At 45.6% G+C, this 18,073-nt stretch overlaps 1 protein-coding gene across 2 annotated transcripts in view; it reads right to left on the bottom strand.

Moving 5' to 3' along the window:
- The window catches only part of PUM2 (pumilio RNA binding family member 2), an 886,789-nt gene that overhangs the window by 827,453 nt on the left and 41,263 nt on the right, over positions 1–18,073 (bottom strand). For both annotated transcript variants that reach the window (XM_085610624.1, XM_085610625.1), the window contains exon 2: positions 4,699–4,767. In XM_085610624.1, the coding sequence (XP_085466750.1) occupies positions 4,699–4,749 (51 nt within the window). In that variant the 5' untranslated portion in view covers positions 4,750–4,767. The remainder of the gene's footprint in view (positions 1–4,698; positions 4,768–18,073) is intronic.

The following is an 18,073-nucleotide window of genomic DNA, read 5'->3' as shown; positions in this document are numbered from 1 at the left end:
TGAATTTGAGACATTCGTCCCTTGTGTTAAGGGTCCATCGCCTTAAAACTGATAAAGAAGGACTGAATAATAACATTCCCTGGCACTCGCTAGCTTAGGCATGTGATGCCTACACAAGCCCAATATCGCTGTCTCTAAGTTGGCCCTTTCAAGAACAGACACCCACACGTAGCTACTTACACAGTGACTTCTTTCTTCAGTAAAAATTCGTTAAACACAGAGTGACAATAGTTATACAAACACAGAATGGCATATGCAACAGACAATAGTTGGTCTTTCACTACCTTCAGTTTTCTGAAGAGTACTTTGATGAACGCTACCTTCACTCAGCCTCCACTCACCTTTGATTGAAGTGTCACTGTTACCCTCCATTATATGAGCTCAATGGTATTTATATAGGCAGTATTTTAAACTTTCTTTTACCAAACTCTACCCATAGTCTTTTCACTAATACGAGGCTATGCCAACCAGTATTGCCAAACATTAGCCTGTCATTTACTACTTCCAGTATTTTGAAGAGCGCCACATTCGCTAAGCCCACTCAAGGCCTTTTGACTGGAGTGTTACCATTCCCCTCCAGTTCATGAGTCTAATGGTATTCCTACACACAGTAATTTAAATAATTTTTGAAAATTTCACCCATAGTCTTTTTACCAATACTGTGCTATATGCCAACCATTATTGCCAACCATTACCGAACAATAGTCCCTCTTTTATTTTGCTAAACACCGAGATGATGTAAAAACGTCCCTGAACGGGCCTGCGTCATCCGGGGAACCACTTTCAGAGTCAGAACACTTAATGACTACGGAGTAACCGGAAAGCCTCGCGGAGATGCATTCCATGACGCTACAAACAGTGAGTAGATGGCCACTAACCCGATGCTTTCTTTAACAGCAATAGGTATTCCCAGATCGCTGGTGTCCGGAGAAACATCCATCAATATCGGAGGTAAAAAACTTGTACCACATTTTGGCTGTACTTCGCTGGGGGCTCTTATGAATTACAGCATTACCTTCTTGAGTTTTTTGAATCACTGCATTGACGTTTCATAGCTCGTGTTCACCAGAGCGCCGCCAACACACTAATGACCCGTTTTGTTTGTTTTTTAAAACGTGCCATAAGCGCTATGGCAGACATCCTTTGATAATGGCCACTACGACATTATAGAGCAATGTACCTGGGCCTAACTGACATTGATAGCACTCTTACGAGGATAAAATGATATTCGCTACGCAGAACAACATTTGTAGTTGCATACAGAAGTGCCTGTCTGTAATAGTGGGATAAATGCTCCCCCCCCCCCCCGCCCTTTTCATGTAGTATGACTTCAATACAACGCACTCCAACATATAGAAGATTGCATACACTACGTTTTCCCCATTCTGGTCCAATGAATGAACGATGGTAATGACTATGGATACAAAGTACGATACAAAAGACCTACCCTGTTCACTCCTCATTAGTGTATTTTTTAAGACTAGCTTAACCCTGATGTTATTACGCATTACATTTAGTACACACATTACCAACATGTCGGTCCAACATGTAATGGGAGAATCTGCCTATCTCTTCCTCTTGTACTCTTCTCCAGTCTTGCACCAGCCAATGCGTCAATAATACGCTCACCTGCACCCTACCCGAATTTGGATTCATAGGGGCAGTCAAAATTTGTCACCGTTACAGCCTAGAATCAATGTATTCCTAACAATCATGCTACTAAACTGCGATACTGTCCATACTTTTCCTTTCAGGTACAGCTACCACAGATCTTACCTCAAATATCAAGGGTGGTGAGTACACACCCCCCTCCCACACTGAGAGTCAGAATGTAATCTCAGTTTTTTCGGTCCTGACGAAAGCCTCTGGAGGTCCCATGAGGCTGAAACATGTTGACCACCACCAGTGCGATAGACCAGTAACTGGGTCTATACACACACAACTGTGTTTTTAGTTTCACTCACCCCCAGTCAACTGATCTGGATTTAATCCATCATCATTCTTTAGCTCACTCCACCACCCCAGTTCAGACATGGCCATATGCAAATCAGTCTGACCCTGTGCCTCATGTGAACAGTCCAGCCTGAACTGCCAAGCCACGTCTTCCCTGGACCGGAAACAAGCATCCTGGGACCGGTTTCGGGTTCATAACCCTCATCAGCCAGGCTATCTTGAATCCAGTGGCAAAGTGAGCAAGGGACCCACGTCTGGGCATACCCTGCCAACTTAGGGCGAACAGAGCGATACCAAAGGGGATGATGGACGGAGCGTTTGAGCAAATCAAACACTCACCCCCAGTCAACTGATCTGGGTTTAATCCATCGTCATTCTTTAGCTCACTCCACCACCCCAGTTCACACATGGCCATATGCAAATCAGTCTGACCCTGTGCCTCATGGGAACAGTCCAGCCCGAACTGCCAAGCCATGCCACTGGATTCAAGATAGCCTGGCTGATGAGGGTTATGAACCCGAAACCGGTCCCTGGATGCTCGTTTGCGGTCCAGGGAAGACACTGCTTGGCAGTTTGGGCTGGACTGTTCCCAGATTATCACCACAGATTCTGCCAGAGACAGTCTCACCTCCTGCCAGCACACTTTGCAGATGCTACATCTCGCATGATAAAGCAGACTTCTGCAGGAAGACCAACTAACTACTAACGCAGCATGTGGTTGCCCTTCGTGGGGAACATGGTATTCACATTTCTGCTGATAAAGACAGCCTTTGCTGTCAACAAGGTATGCAGTGCGTCTCCTCTCCCTAAGAAACTCTAGACTGCAAGTTGCTCTGCCTTCCATGCTGTCTTAGTGTAGCGCATAGAAATAGGCATTAGGATGTTCGATTTTAAATGACATTTTAAAACTTGTTAGAAATGTTCATTTTATTCTCGTTACTTATAACGTGTTGCCTGCTTACTGTTTTTATAATATTCTGTGTAGTTGTTTTAAACGTACTGAGAAACAGATTAGTCCTGAAGTAATAAATACTTTTTACTTTAAAGTATTCATTCTTCTTAGTACAGTTTGTGTGTGATACTTTAAATAATGAAATAAGGTTGGTTACTGTTACCACGTAGCCCCTGATCCCTTTGTGGGATTGTTAATAACCCAAAGCAATACCTCCATGCCTAACACATGAAACACTGGAAAAAATGGGACAATCAACATATAATGTTAGCCGAATTAAGCATGGAGAGCCAAGTGAACAGTATCTTACAAAGCATATTTTAGCATGAAGGTTTTCAGAGTATTTCCATGCATATACCCTACACAAAGAGGAGTGAATACATTTATTCTTAGCATACAACACAAATGCCTCAAATTTTATCCTAATTCTGCAGGCTTTCTAAAGCTGGACAACTCTGATCAGAGGTACCAGGCAGACAGACTGAAATCACACTGCTTTGACAATGCACTGCCCATCTGCGGGACTCTATGGTAACCCAAAATAAGCATTCTTACGCACACTCATTTTGCTAGGATTGCTATATAAAGGATTACAGGCAGACAATTGAAGAGGAGAAAGCCTCATCATAAGAATAATCTTTCACAGCTATGTCTAAGTGGAGAAATGTGAATCAACCACATTAGTCGAAATGGTGGCTAAGAGAGATACAGATCAGAACATTAAATGTTGCTCTTTTTTTCTTGACCCTGTCCATCCAGGAAAAGGTGACTTGCGGTAGAGGGGAGAGGCAGCAGAAAATGACCAGTGAGGCAAGGACAAACAAGGTGAGAGTTAATCATTATGACTCTTTGCAGTTCTACATAGCATGGTCCTCAATTTTCATCTCTTGATTTGGCCTTATTGTGCTCACATTTAAATAAATAATCGATATAGATGGCGGTCCAAGCATTGCATAATAAGGTAGAAGATGTAGAGAGGAGAAGGAAGTGAAATATGTGACAACAGTGATAAAAGGAGAAAGCAGGGACGGAAAAAGAACCTTAAGAGTGAGAAAAAGAAGCACATGCTGGTTGACAAAATTTAGTACTGGGTAAGTTTACATTATGGCTCAAGGTCAACGTTATGTTAGGGTCAGTTTGAGGATGAGGGATAGGAGAAGGATTAACGTCATGGTCATGGCTCAGGTCAAGCTTAAATATTGGTTCAAGGTTCTTGTTTACAATTAGGGTCAGTGTTGGAGACAGTAAAAACCTAATTTCTGTAAACTTATAGACTAGAATTTTAGCTAGGATCAAAGGTTAAGGGGATTTTGATAGCATTAGGTTTCAATGAATTTCTATGGAAAAATATATAATGTACAAAACACCATTACAAAGGGAGTGTTCTTTGAAATAGTCCTTGCAGGGAAAGGTAGGCCAACATGTAATCTTTTACTTTAATTTAAAGGGAGAAAAACTGTGAAATAATTTTTCTCTGCGATGTCTTATGGTGAAAAGGAAGATCCAAATGTCCACATGCTCAATCATTGTAAAGCTGCGCATGGTCCACGTACATCCAACATGGGTAACATGTCAAGATCATCTTGGACATCACCCTTTTCAAGTCTTACATTCTGAAAAGTGAAATTTCATAAAATAGATAATTGACTAATACTGTTAGAAAAACGCCATCAACAAAACATCAGTGGTTTCATCCTCACCAGCACACAGCATGGTTTGTGCCCCCCCCCCTCACTCTGCTTCGATCATACTGCGTATTCAAATATTAATAACACACCCACAAAGCCATTTACCTCTCCCATTCCCCGGGATTCTAGTGCAAGAGCTTGAAAATCATGATTCATCTCATCCACAGGTCGAACCTGGAGCAAAGAAAACAAAGACCATTAGAGCTATTGGTTTGGACATATTTCAAATGCAATGAAAGTTATTAGCAAGTTTATAAAATCTTACACAGATTTACTAGCGGATTGAATTCAAATTAATAGCTGAGCCATTACTTTGCTTGGTGTGGCCAATTCTACATTGCACAACATAAGACCTAAAGTTTGAGTATACCTCAATTGGTGCACCAGAAAAGAAGCATTTAGTGACATTTTAAAATAACTATTACCTTAACGATATGGTCACCTAAACTTCAAGATAAGAATTGATTATTTTGTAAGGAATCTACAAGCTTCAAGAAGACACCAGATCAAGTATATCATTAGCTGCAACCGCAAAAGATTACCCTAGTAGACTGAGTTTGTACAGCATGCACATCAGCATTGCAGGCTTCAATAAAGCAAGGAATAGCTACAACACTGGAGCACATGGAACACAAGTGCCAGCCACCCTAATACACAGGCACACGCACAGCATATGTAGGTACCGTGCCAGGCATGTATTGAACAGATACATAAAGGAAGCAGAAGCACAAATTGTATCAGTATTTGACTGCACTTGTTTCAGAAGATTATTTTAATGTCCTTACCCTGCATAAAATACATGAGGCGATTATGCTACAATAGCTTGCCTTATTTTAGATTACAAAATAGAGTCCTTCTTTATTATGTATTAGATGAAATGCTAAATTATTTACTGCATTACAGTGCATGGGCACAGAGGATTATAACATTATCTTTACCCTACTTAGATTACAAAATATTACTATGACTGATTTACTGCCCTAATTTGCTCAGGCAATCATTCAACTGCAATTACAGTAAAATATTACTTTCCCTTTAAAAGACTAGAGCAAATTCTTCTTACACGGAATACAAACGCAGAAAGAGATAAAATTCCTTTATGAATCAATGGATTATTTTGACTGGTGGTGTTGTCACCATGGTTATATTAGACCTCTCAGCTGGGATCAACACCATCAACCACAGCCTTTTAGTAAGCAAAGCAAAGTAATTGAGAACTCAAGTACTAAAATAAATCTTGAATGGCTGCAGGACTGTCCGACTCAGCCTACACATCAGTCCTTTGGCACCTTTGATTCAATCTTTAAAGATGAAATTGTTAAGGTATACCAATGACATCCAATTACTTCCAACAGTGATCCTAATTCAGAGCACACCAACCTGCATTGGAGCAGTTATTCATTGGATGCGTTGAAATAAGCTAAATTTGATTGGGAATAAGACCGATGTTATACTCTCTTTCGACAAAACACATCTATGGGATCTAGCTTTTCAGTCTAGTGATTACTAATTTGAGTGTATAGGATTTGTGTTAAACAAATTATGTTTTTACTGAATTACTACTGAACCATGATTCCACAGAGCAATGCAGTGATTGAACACATTTCTATCAAATTTCTTTCCTGAGACAAGCAGTAGTGTGGAATTTCATAAAAGTTCTATTTGTCCAGGGGACAGGATGCTGCAGAAATCTAGTTGACCTATTTAATAAATAAAAAACTAAATTAAAAAAATCTTTCCTCTTTTTCACGCCATGTAGTGAGGTGAGAAATTATGACAGTTATCAGATAACAGCCTCTATGATAATATCAGGGTTTGGATTCTAGCATGGCTCCGATTTTCCACCTTTTGGCAAGAATACTTACAGGAGATGAAAGCATTACTTTCGGGACTGGAAAGCCCTGTGAGTTTGTGCATGCCCATAAACCTACATGTTTAAGGGTTTTCACCAATTCTTTCCCAATCTTTTCCTACAATGTAAAAGGTTAAAAGTTACGCCTGACATGGCACGAGTAAAACATTAGCAGTGGCAGGAAACAGGAGTGGGTGTTGGGTAACTGTTTGCTCTATGAGGAAAAATATTTCCCACAATAGAAAAAATAAAAATAAATTAACAAGTAGATTTGCAGTTCCTCATCAGATTGTACCCTTGTGTAATACATGTGAATACTTTCACTTGCAAAAACAGCTTTCTAGTAGTGCAGTTTTCAGTTATGCTGCTGTAAACTCTTGTGAATTCCTGGAAGTTGTATATATTCACCAATGCAAGCTTGCAGGCATGGGGTGGACTTGTATGACGGTAGGAAAGTGGGTTTCTGTTACAGTAAACCCCCCCCCCCCCCCCGACACTTTTTACCAGATTTCTGATGCACTTTCATGTGATGTGCCCTGGATCCTTGACAATCAGGTTCCCTGGGCCTGTGTTCTTTTACAAAACTGTACCTTGTTTCCCCAATTGGCATCTCTCTGATCACATGTATGTTCCTAGTAAAAGGTACCGTGGGTACCATGGGCACTGTGACCAGGGAAGGACTCTAAAGGGCTGCAGCACATATTGTGCCACCCTTAGTGGTCATGTACCGTAACACACAAATACTGCCATTGCAAGCTGCATGTTTTGGTGCAGAGAAAAGTTGACATGCCACACATACTTGTGTGCCATGCCTGCAATCCACTGAATATTGTAAAGGTAAGACACCCCTCTAGCTGGGTGCACTATGCCACTGGTGAGGGCGACATATGCAAAAGAAACAATTGATTAAATGAATGCTGGACAATGCAAACATTCACCCCCAGTCACAAGGATTTGGGTTAAATCCATCATTCCTTTGCTCACCACACCACCCCAGTTTGGACCCAGCCATATGCAAATCAGTCTTGACCCTGTTCCTTGTGGGAACAGTCCAGCCCGAACTGCCAAGCCAGGTTCTCCCTGGACTGGAAACAAGCATCCTGGGACCGGTTTCAGGGCATCACCCTTCATCAGTCAGACTAGCTTGAATCCAGTGGTGTAGTGAGCACGGGTGCAGGGTCAAGACTGGGTTCAAACTGGAATAGCATGGCGAGCAAAAAAAACCGAAGGATTTAAAGCCAGATCTCTGTACTGGTGTGAATGCATGACATTGTTCTGCATTCTGTCCATCAATTGTTCTATTTGCATTGGTCACCCCGAGTGGGACGGGTATGCCAGACGTGGGTCCCGTGCTCTCCATGCCACTGGAGTCAAGCTATCCTGGCTGATGAGGGGTGAACCCCGAAACCAGTCCTAGGATGCTGGTTTCCAGTCCAGGGAGGACCTGGCCTGGAAGTTCGGGCTGGACTGTCCCCATTCGGTGCAGGGTCAAGAGTGATTTGCATATGGCTGGGTTCAAACTGGAATGGCATGGCGAGTAAAAAAACCTATGGATTTTTGCCCAGATCTCTGTATGGGGGTGAACGTATGACATTGTTAAGCATTCTGTCCATCAATTGTTCTTTTTGCACTGTGAGGGTACAGCTGCATAAGCACTATACCCCTACAGTTTCTAAGTCCATTCTTAGACATTGTAAGTGCAGTAAAGCCATAAAAAGTATGTGGTCTGGGAGTTTGTCATTACGAACTCCACAGCACCATAACGGCTTTATTAAATTCTGGGAAGTTTGGTATCAAACTTCTCAGCATAATAAACCCACACTGATACCAGTGTGGGGTTTATTATACAATGCACTCAGAGGGCATCTTAGAAATGCCACCTGAAAAACGACCAGGCTCTGGTGGATTCGGTGACTGGTAAACTCCAGCCTGCCACCACAAGACATGTTTCTGTATCCTGGGGTGGGAACCTTCGCTCCCTGAGCCTAGAAACTAAGCCTTTTCTGGCAGAAGGTTGTCACGCCTCTCCCAGGCCAGGAAGAGTCATTGGTGGCAGGGGAGCTTCAAAGGCCTTGCTGCCTTTGTAATGCGACCCCCAGCCTCTCCTGCTATCAGGAGCAGGCCTCCATCCTGTCTCCGCTCCTTTTTGGCAGGAAGACAGGCAGGAAAAACTAGCCAGACCAAAGGTGTGCCCACCTCTGCCAACCCCATCCCTCAGGTGGTGGAGGCGAGGTGTAGCCCACTCTTAAGTGCCCGCCAACTTACAGATGGCAGGCACTCTCCAATCAGGATTGGGGATTGTGCCCACTCCCCCATGTGGGGTGAGCACACCAAGGGTGTAGTCACCCTAAGGTCAGTAGCCCATTGGCTACTGACCTCGAGACCCCTAAAACGCCCCTCAAATACAGTATTGAGGGGGCAGCCCTGAACCTACAAGACAGATTCCCACAACCTACTAAGAAGGATGAAAGACGACGCCCAGCAGAGAAGACTGCAGAGATCAACTGACTTGGCCCCCTGGCCTACCGGCCCGTCTGCAGTTTCCAGAACTCCTGCACCAAAAGTCCCCTTGTCCTGCAGCCAGCGACCTCCAGAACCCCTGGGAGGACTGACTGCCGTCAACAAAAACCGGATCTCTGGGGAACAGCAGCTCTGTTCACAAGAAACTCCAAAGACAGACTCTAAGCCTGCTGAGGACAAAGAAACCCGACACCTGGAACCATCACTGCACCCGATGCCTACGGCTCGACTCCGAGCAGCCCACCGGTCCCAGGTTGGTCCCCCAGTGCTCCAGAGTCCGAGTCCACCGTTGGTTGACCCCGCCAGGACTCCCATACATCGCCTGCAGCCTCTGCACGGAGTCCCCCTACCGCGAGTGGGCCGGTAAGATGAAATCAGACCTCAAAAGACAACCCTGCATCCAGCCTCCCTGCGCCTTGGAGAAGAAGACCAGAGGTGCACCGACATACCCGAGCCCTTCAACTTACCTGCCCAGCTGTTGGTTCCTCCCGGAAGACTTCCTGGGCAGAGTCAGCAGCCAAAATTCAAAACCAGCAATCCCCCATTGAAAATAACAGGGCACCCAACTCCAAAACAGCACCCTGCACCCAGCCTCCCTAGTGCCGCTGAGGGTGCACCTTTGGTGTTACTTTGTTTCCCCATTTGCCCTGAGCTAAAGTCCAGGAGCTTTGCTCCTACAACCTCGTGGCCTGCTCATGAGCAGCCACCAACCGGAGGCCCCACTACCCCCATTGGATAACATTGGGCCTCAGCACTCTGCACCGGGCTGCCCTAGTGCAGCTGAGGGTGCTTTGAGAGCTCTGGCCCTGGGGGAGACCTTGTTCCAACACAGAAAAACAACTTCCAAACTCAAGTACTTACTGTTCAACCGATAGCATTGATTTCTCCCAAAGGACTGCATGGACTGCTTTCTTGTGAAAATTTTGTATGTAGTTGATCTGTATGAAACCTCCAGAAACTGCATATGTATAAAAGTTTATTTTGATGTTGCCTGTAATAATTGTACACAGAGTCTGAAATACAAATTTTCTATATATTATTGGCATGTATCTAACACATTTTCCTAGATGATGCCTCAAAATACTTTAGGAATTTTATTTTTTCTTTCAAGTTGCCATTTTTTGGGGACATTTTACTTTGAAAGCAAACAATTGACAATCGTCCTTTTGCATGTATCAGAATTTATCAGTGAGCATACTGGGAAATTATACATTTTCAGAAAGCACAATTTAATTAACGTGTACATGTTTTAAAATCTGACCCACTATCGGTAATACAGCTCAATGTAAAAACAGTTCAGACACACTGCATTTCCTTTGAGCGCCCGCTCTAATAATACAGGTTTTTCATTAATGAATAATATATACAATTTTGAACAACTTGTATATACAAATACAAATCTTGCCTCAGTGGCAGATAATCCGAAACCACAGCCAGACTATGCTGTTGTAAACTGGCAGCAAAGGGGATTGTGTTGCAGGGCCTGTACTACTTGTCAACTGGACAAAATAATTTTGAAAACTTGCTGTACTGGGCGACTGATTTAGCAATACCACACCCCTGAATAAGTCTTCACCTTTTTAACAGACTTTTACAGGATGATGCGGATGAATACATTCAAATCTGTCCCTATTGTTTATTGCTATGCAGAGTATCGGGGCTCCCCCCCCCCCCCCCCAAAAAAAGGTATAAGTGTAGGAAGCAGGCTCTGCATATACTATACCAAAGTCAGTTATACTGCGCACATAGTCCAGTGGATCCCAAAAGGCTTACAGAGGTAACAGTAGAAAACACCTTGCTCTCTATTTGCAGTAGTGTGGGTGAGCAATAAGGCTTTATCAGAGGGTAGTATTAAGCATTTATTGTACACACACAGGCAAGAAATGATGTCACATGTATCATAGATCGTTCTTTAGTTGTATTTTATTTTTAGAACCAAGCAGGACTTGGTACAGGTAATTAAAATTTTCAAAACAGGTTGTTCAAAATAAGCAAGCTGGATGAAATTGACTTTGTTACAGGTTTGTAAAATATTTAGACAATAGTATTTTGTAATTACTTTGTGATTACTTTTCAGATTACTCTTTAGAGAACTTTTTTTAATTACTTTTTCTACTCCGTGTACTACGCCTTGTTATCAGACTGGGACATTTCCTGGACAAAAGGCAAGTAAAACAGTTTTGCATTAAAACACAGTTGCTTACGTTTCCATACAAACTCAATTTAAAACTTAGAACTTTTTCAGGGAAACAGTCAATGTAATTCTATGGAGAAAAATTAGGTTATCCGTTTGCAGGTAAGCAACCTGTCTTAGGTTTGAGTTTCTGGTGTTAGAACAAGGGTTCGCCCAGGGTCAAGAATGCACTCAAAAGCACCCTCAGTGGCACTAGGGCGGCCGGGTGCAGTGTGCCGAGGCCCAATGTTAGCCTATGAGGCCGTCGGTTGGTAGCTGCTCTCGGACAAGCCACATGGTTGAGGGAGCAAAGTTCCAAGAGTTAAGCTCAGGGCAAAGGGGGATCCAAGTTAGCACACAAGGTGCAACCACACTGGCACAGGTGCAGGGTGCTGGTTTGGAGTTGGGTGCCCCATTGTTTTCAATGGGAGATCTCCGGTCAGAACAAACACTGCAGATTCGGGCATGGAGGCTTCTTGGAGCCCACCACTGGCTGGAGAGGTAAGTTGGGATGCAAGGGATTGCATGGACACAATCAGTTGGGCACCCAAGGCCGTGGGGTGCAGGGGTATCTTTAGGCGTCTGGTTTCCTTACCAGCTCCGGTGGAGGTCCAGAGAAACTCCAGATAGAGGTAGATCAGGAATCACCAGATTCCAGGTCAGAATGGCTGGGGAGACCGCCTCGTGGTGTTGGGCCACTCGAACTCGGGCCGTGGGCGTCGGGTGCAGAATTGTGGATTTGGCCGGAGCCAGAGTCTGGCTCTTGAGCAAGTCCAGTGCTCAGGCGAGACAAAGCTTTTGTAGGGAAGGCAGGGAGGTCCTCCGGGTTTGGAGGGGCTGCTGGCTGCAGGATACGCTGGGATTCCACTGGAGCAGGTCAAGGTCAGGACAGGCGGTAGGGTTGGAGTCAAGGCAGTTGGTGTCCTCCGCTTCTTCCTTCAGGATTGCTCTTCTGTCCTCCTTTTGGCTTGTCTGAGGAGGCGAGGTTTGGGGTTGCCCCTAAATGCTAGATTTTGGGGCGTTTCAGGTAGGTACAGGTTGGGAGCAATGGGTCCCATCCTCGGGGTAGGTACACCCCCTATTATGACACCCTGCAGCAGCATCTTTCTATTTGGCTGTGCCCCCCCCAATCTTCAAGATGGTGGGGACAGAGTTGTGCTTCACCTCCTTTACCTGAGGGATGGAGTTGACAAAGGTGGACACAGCATTTCTCCTATCTTGGTTTTCCTGCTGATTCTTCCTTCCAAAGTGGGGGTTAGGACCGGTGGGGGCCAGTTGCAGAGGTGGCAAGCATTTGCAGCTTCCCCATCGTGGACACTACCACTGGTATAGTGCAACCAGCTAGATGGGTGGCTGACCTATGCCAGGGCAGTGGGTTGCAGGCATGGCAATCAGGTATGTGTGCCATGTCGGCTCTTCACTTGTCTTTGCACCAAAACACACAGCCTGCAAGGCCAGTGTGTATGTGTTAAGGTACAGGGCCTCTAAGGGAGGCACAATATGTGCTGCAGTCATCAGAGCCCTTCCCTGGTCACAGTGCAATTGGTAACCAAGGTGCCTTTTACAAGGGACTTCCATGTGGTCAGAGTTGTGCTAATTGGGGGTGCAAAGTTACAGTTTTAGGGAAAGAACACAGGCCCTGGGTACCTGATTAGCAGGAACCCACAGCACACTTAGTCAAAGAGCATCAACATCAGGTACAAACTGGGGGGGAACCATGGAAAAAGGGGCACTTTCTTACACAACCCGCCATCCCCCTAAACGAAAGAGGATGAGACTAACCTCTCCCTAGTGAGTCTTCATTATCTAAGTGGAAAAACCTTGAAAGTCCATCTGCACTGACATGGGCAGTCCCAGGTCTGTGTTCCAGTGTAAAGTCCATTCCCTGTAGGGAGATGACCACCTCAAAAGTTTAGGATTCCCACCTTTCATTTGCATTAGCTATTTGAGAGGTTTGTGGTCAGTTTGAGATGTGAAGTGAGTATCAAACAGATATGGTCTCACCTCCTTCAGGGACGAAACCACAGCAAAGGCCTCCCTCTCAATGGCACTCCAACACTGTTCCCTGGGAAGTAACATTCTGCTTATAAAAGGAACAGGCTGGTCTTGGCTATCATCATTGCTCTGTGATACGACCGCTCTTATCCCTAGCTCAGAGGCATCAGTCTGCACAATGAACTGCTTGGTGTAGTCTGAGCTTTGAGAATGGGTGCAGAGCACATTGCCTTTTTCAGGGTGTCAAAAGCCTTTTGACAACTAACTCTCCAGTTTATCTTTTGGGCATTTTCTTCGAGGTGAGTTCTGTGAGGGGTGTCGCAATGTATCCATACCCCTTCACGCACCTCCTAAAATACCCAGTCAAGCCAAGGAATTCCCTAACTTGGATCTGGGTGGTTGGAGCCTCCCAGTCCAAAATAGCCTGGATCTTGGGTTGTAAAGGTTGCACTTGGCCCCAAAAGGTGGCCCAAATAAACATCTGTGCCCTTCCCTAGCTGGCATTTGGATGCCTTGATAGTTAGGCCTGCACTTTGCAGGTCCTTTAAAACCTTCCCCAGGTGAACCAGGTGATCCTGTTAGGAAAAGCTAAAGATATTAATATCATCGAGAAATGCTGCACTAAAGTCCTCCAACCCAGCAAAGACTTGATTCACCAAACTTTGGAAGGTCGCGGGGAATTCTTCAAACCAAAGGGCACAACAGTAAACTGGTAATCTTCTTCATCTGTGGAGGACGCGATTTGTTTCCTTTGGCTCGTGGGGCCATGCCAATTTGCCAGTTATCTGCATTTAAGTCAAAGGCACTAAGGAATTTGGCGGGGTGGGGGGAGGGGGAGGGGGGGGGGGGGGAGATGGGAGTGGGCCGAGCAGCAATATGGCCGTTTGTTGAGAGGGCTCTGCCGGCTGGGACATATTCTGGTTAAAATCCTGCAATAAAGAGGACCAACGCCACCGGCTGTCTGGGCTCAACAACTGCCCATTCACTACTGCACCAGATTGTGCCTTCTACATCGCCCGCCGGAGCCGCGAAAGCCATTAATATGGGGTCGAATTATGCTGGCCTAGTCATGAATCAGGTGAGCCGTGGTTGGACGTTGGCCTGGGTGTGTTCAGACGGCTGGCTGCGCTGGCGGGTCTGGCCAGAGGACGGCGCAGACTCGATCCTCTACATACCCTGCCCGGTGCGGTGTCCTGTGCATCAAGCTGAAAGCTGCTGCGGTGATCCTTTTACTCCTGATAGCCCCTGGGTTGGCGCCACACTCATCTACATGCGCGGAGTAAGGCAGTGACGCTGACCCGATCAATGGGCTGGAAGGCTCCGAAACTTGTAGGCCCGCACTGGTGACGCAGATCCAACTGACCTGATCGGGTGGGCTACGGGCGGTGCTGCAGCAGGGAGCGGAGCTAATCACAGTCCAGAGCCGATCAGAGATCTGTACCGCTGGGATGAGGCCAGCATTATGGTGGGGGCAGGCAGCTGGATAGATCTGGCCTGGAGGTAGCAGCCCGACCCGGAGTGACACCGCTGATTGTGAGGCTGGAGAACCTGACATACTGGATCGGTGCTCGTCAAGCTTTATAGCCAGTGCACATTGTTCAGTAAGCTGATTTTAGTACATTGGTGCAACATCGGGCTACGGGGACATGACCTCCGTACTGCTCATATACCATTGCCCTGTTGGCCGGTCTGTCGACCTAGTATACGCCCTGCCCTGGCTAAATCCCGACGATAGCTGAAGGCTCCACAGTTCAGGCTGCACAACGACATCCTTACCACTTGAAGACAAAGTGGTTAACATAAAAAAAAACCTGAAAGCACCATCTATCCGCCATGAGTGCTGGTTCAGAGTCTGACCCAGCTTCTAGGAACTATCTTAATACTCACACGTGTCCAGCTTGTTAAGTAGTGCGAGTGTCTGGCTATAGGCGCTGGGGCCGCCTGTCGCTGTAGCGCAGCCAACTATCCGAGCTAAGATATCTCGGTCTTGTGAGCCTAAGCCTACACCCCTCACTAAATATGGGAAAAACAGACACTAAAGAACCTAAACTCCCATTTGAAAATAAGAGGCTTAAGAGGCACACAGAACCGGACCAGGATCCTGAGGGAGACAACAGAGAGGGGATGACGGAGAAAGGGGACGATCTGCGCTCTCTACTCCTAGAGGTAAAATCAAGCCTAAAGACTATAGACAATAAAATCGTAAAAACTCACAAACCACCTGGACCAGGTAAAGCAACAGGTGGGTGCTCACGAGATTCGACTAGACAAATTGGACAACTGTACCATGGATGCACATGAATTCCAGTCTAAGACCAAGGAACAATGACTGAATATGGGAAAGGTACCTGACGTTATTAAAGCTAAAAATGAAAATTTGGAAGCCAGGTCCCACCGAAATAATATTTGCATCACGGGAATACCGGAGACAACTGCGATGGGCAAGGTGGAAGACTTTGTAGAAACTCTACTGCTGGAACTATTCGGGTCAACACTCTCTACAATGTTCATAGTAGAGAGAGCACACAGAACTCTAGGTCCCCGCCCGCCTGTGGGTGGCACGCCAGGGCCCATCCTTGCGAAACATCTCAAATTCCACGATCGTGATGGAATACTCCTTGCTGCCAAAGAAATGGGACAAATTACACATCAAGGTAATCAAATCTCCATTTTTCCAGACTTTACACCTGCAGTGCAGGCTGCTAGACGGGAATTTGTGCCAGCTAAGCTGGGATCCCATACGCACTACTGTACCCTGTCAAGTCAAACGTCACTCAAGACGGCAATCAACACCATTTTTCAGATGCAAAGTTTGCCTTAAAATTTACAAAACGTGCAGTGACCAATAGGCGATCGCCGTCAGCGGTGGGTCGAGAGGAGGTAGGTCTTAGAGACAATGATTGGAACTGGGCATGCGACTAACTGTGGTCAAGTGAAAAAGACAGTCGGTGAAATATTATGTCATCTGGTTGGTATACCAATGTAACACTATTAAAGTAACAACTGTTGGTCCACTAGATATTTCTCAGCCACCTGACCCTAGGTCAGGGCGTATGCCGAGATACCCTGCCCCCAAGGAGGAACTCCCACCATCGGTTGTCTCATTCGGTTGGGTTGTTGGGGTTTATTGGAGGGAGGGTGGGATATTGTCACTCAACCTAATTGAGGGGTTGGTGTGGGGTCGTTGGTTTGGGTTACAGTGCAGCACAGGTTTTGTATTGATAGCGGACTTGTGGAGATATGGAACAAGTCACCAGGGCTCAGACTAACAGTACACACAAGAATGTGCAGGATGCATGAGATTTATAGGTCCGGGGGCTTATTTGAAAATCTGAATACTTCTTAGAAGTCGAAGGCCAAGCGGATACCAGGTCCTGCATCACACCCGGTCTTAACTAGGCATGACATCTTTTAAGTACATGAACTTTTACATCAGGTGGACTCAATGACCACCGTAGAGCTTGGCTGGTCCAGGCATACCAGACAAGGCATAGGATAGATTGCTGCTTCCTGCAGGAGACACCTCACCGATACATCTGCAATCAGGCTACAGCATAGGGGACATATTCTCATCGGTGTACTCCAACTAATCTAGTGGGGTGACCATACTGGTTTGCCGAGGGCTAGAATGGAATTTAGTTCGATCACACTTGGACCCAGGGGGTAGATTTGTACTTATCAATGGTTCCCTGGGTGGATCCGAAATAACAACCGCGGCCATATATGGGCCCCAACACTGACGAACCAGACTTTTTCTACAATGTGTGGGCAAAAATCAAAAGCATGGGATGTGATACCTTAATATGGGGAGGCGACTTTAATGCCGTACTAAACGATACGCTGGACAGACGGGGGTCGATATGCAGACTACACCCCAGAGCAAGAGAAGCTCTTAACACACTTATGCGGGAGAACGGGCTGGTGGACATCTGGAGGTCATGGCATCCTGACATAGTCGAAGGATCTTGTATCACGGCACAACACAATGCGTGGTCCAGACAGGACTACTGGCTGGTCTCCAGAGATATAGCTGCTTGGACGACAGACGTCCGGCTACTGCCCAAAACTCTCTCCAACCATGCCCCTTGCCTGCTACAAATCAATCTACCAATGTCATACAGACAGGCATTCAACTGGAGACTCCCCCCATATGTCCTTTTGGGTCAGGTCTTCCGGAAAGAAATAGGGTATGATATCACCAACTACTTTAGGAAAAATGAGGGGTCAGTGTCTTCGGCTGGTACGCTCTGGGAGGCCTTCATGGTCATTGTCAGGGGGCACTGTATTGCGAAACACTCGGGCATGCTCAAATCAATTAGGCAGAGGCTTCAGACCCTAGAGCAGCAGTTGAAAGATGGGGAAGCTGAATATTTTAAAACTGGGGACAATACACACTTGGCAACACTTCGGACAACATTGTCAGAGTTCGAAGAGGAAGCCAACTGGGAAGTGAAATTTCTAGGGAAATACCACTTTGCACAAAGATATGGGGAAGGGGATCGCCCTGGTAAAACCCTAGATAACACTCTTCGCCCTCCTTGTAGGTCGGTATTTATTACAGAACTGTTGGATGACAATAGCGAGCCAATAAGAGGGTCACAGAAGACACTTGAACATTTAGCCTCCTTCTACAAAACATTGTACACCTCCAAATTCCCAGACACAGATGAAGATATACAAACATATTTTGACTCACTAGAATTACTGTGGCGTGACAAGGCACACAGGGATTATCTCGACAAACCCTACACTGTAGATGACATTTTACAGGTAATAGCCTCACTAATGATAAAGGCCCCGGATTAGATGGTCTGACTACATCTTCTTATAAAACATATGCTAGTATTCTAGTACCATGTTTGCTAGATGTCTTTCAAGAATCGATTGAATGCGGTAGTTTTCCACCTTCTATGAGGGAGGCTATGATTCTCACATTATTT

This window comes from Triturus cristatus, chromosome 6 (genome assembly GCF_964204655.1).
Source record: "Triturus cristatus chromosome 6, aTriCri1.1, whole genome shotgun sequence".
NCBI classification, from domain to species: domain Eukaryota; kingdom Metazoa; phylum Chordata; class Amphibia; order Caudata; family Salamandridae; genus Triturus; species Triturus cristatus.
This window is presented reverse-complemented; position numbering and strand designations above follow the sequence as displayed.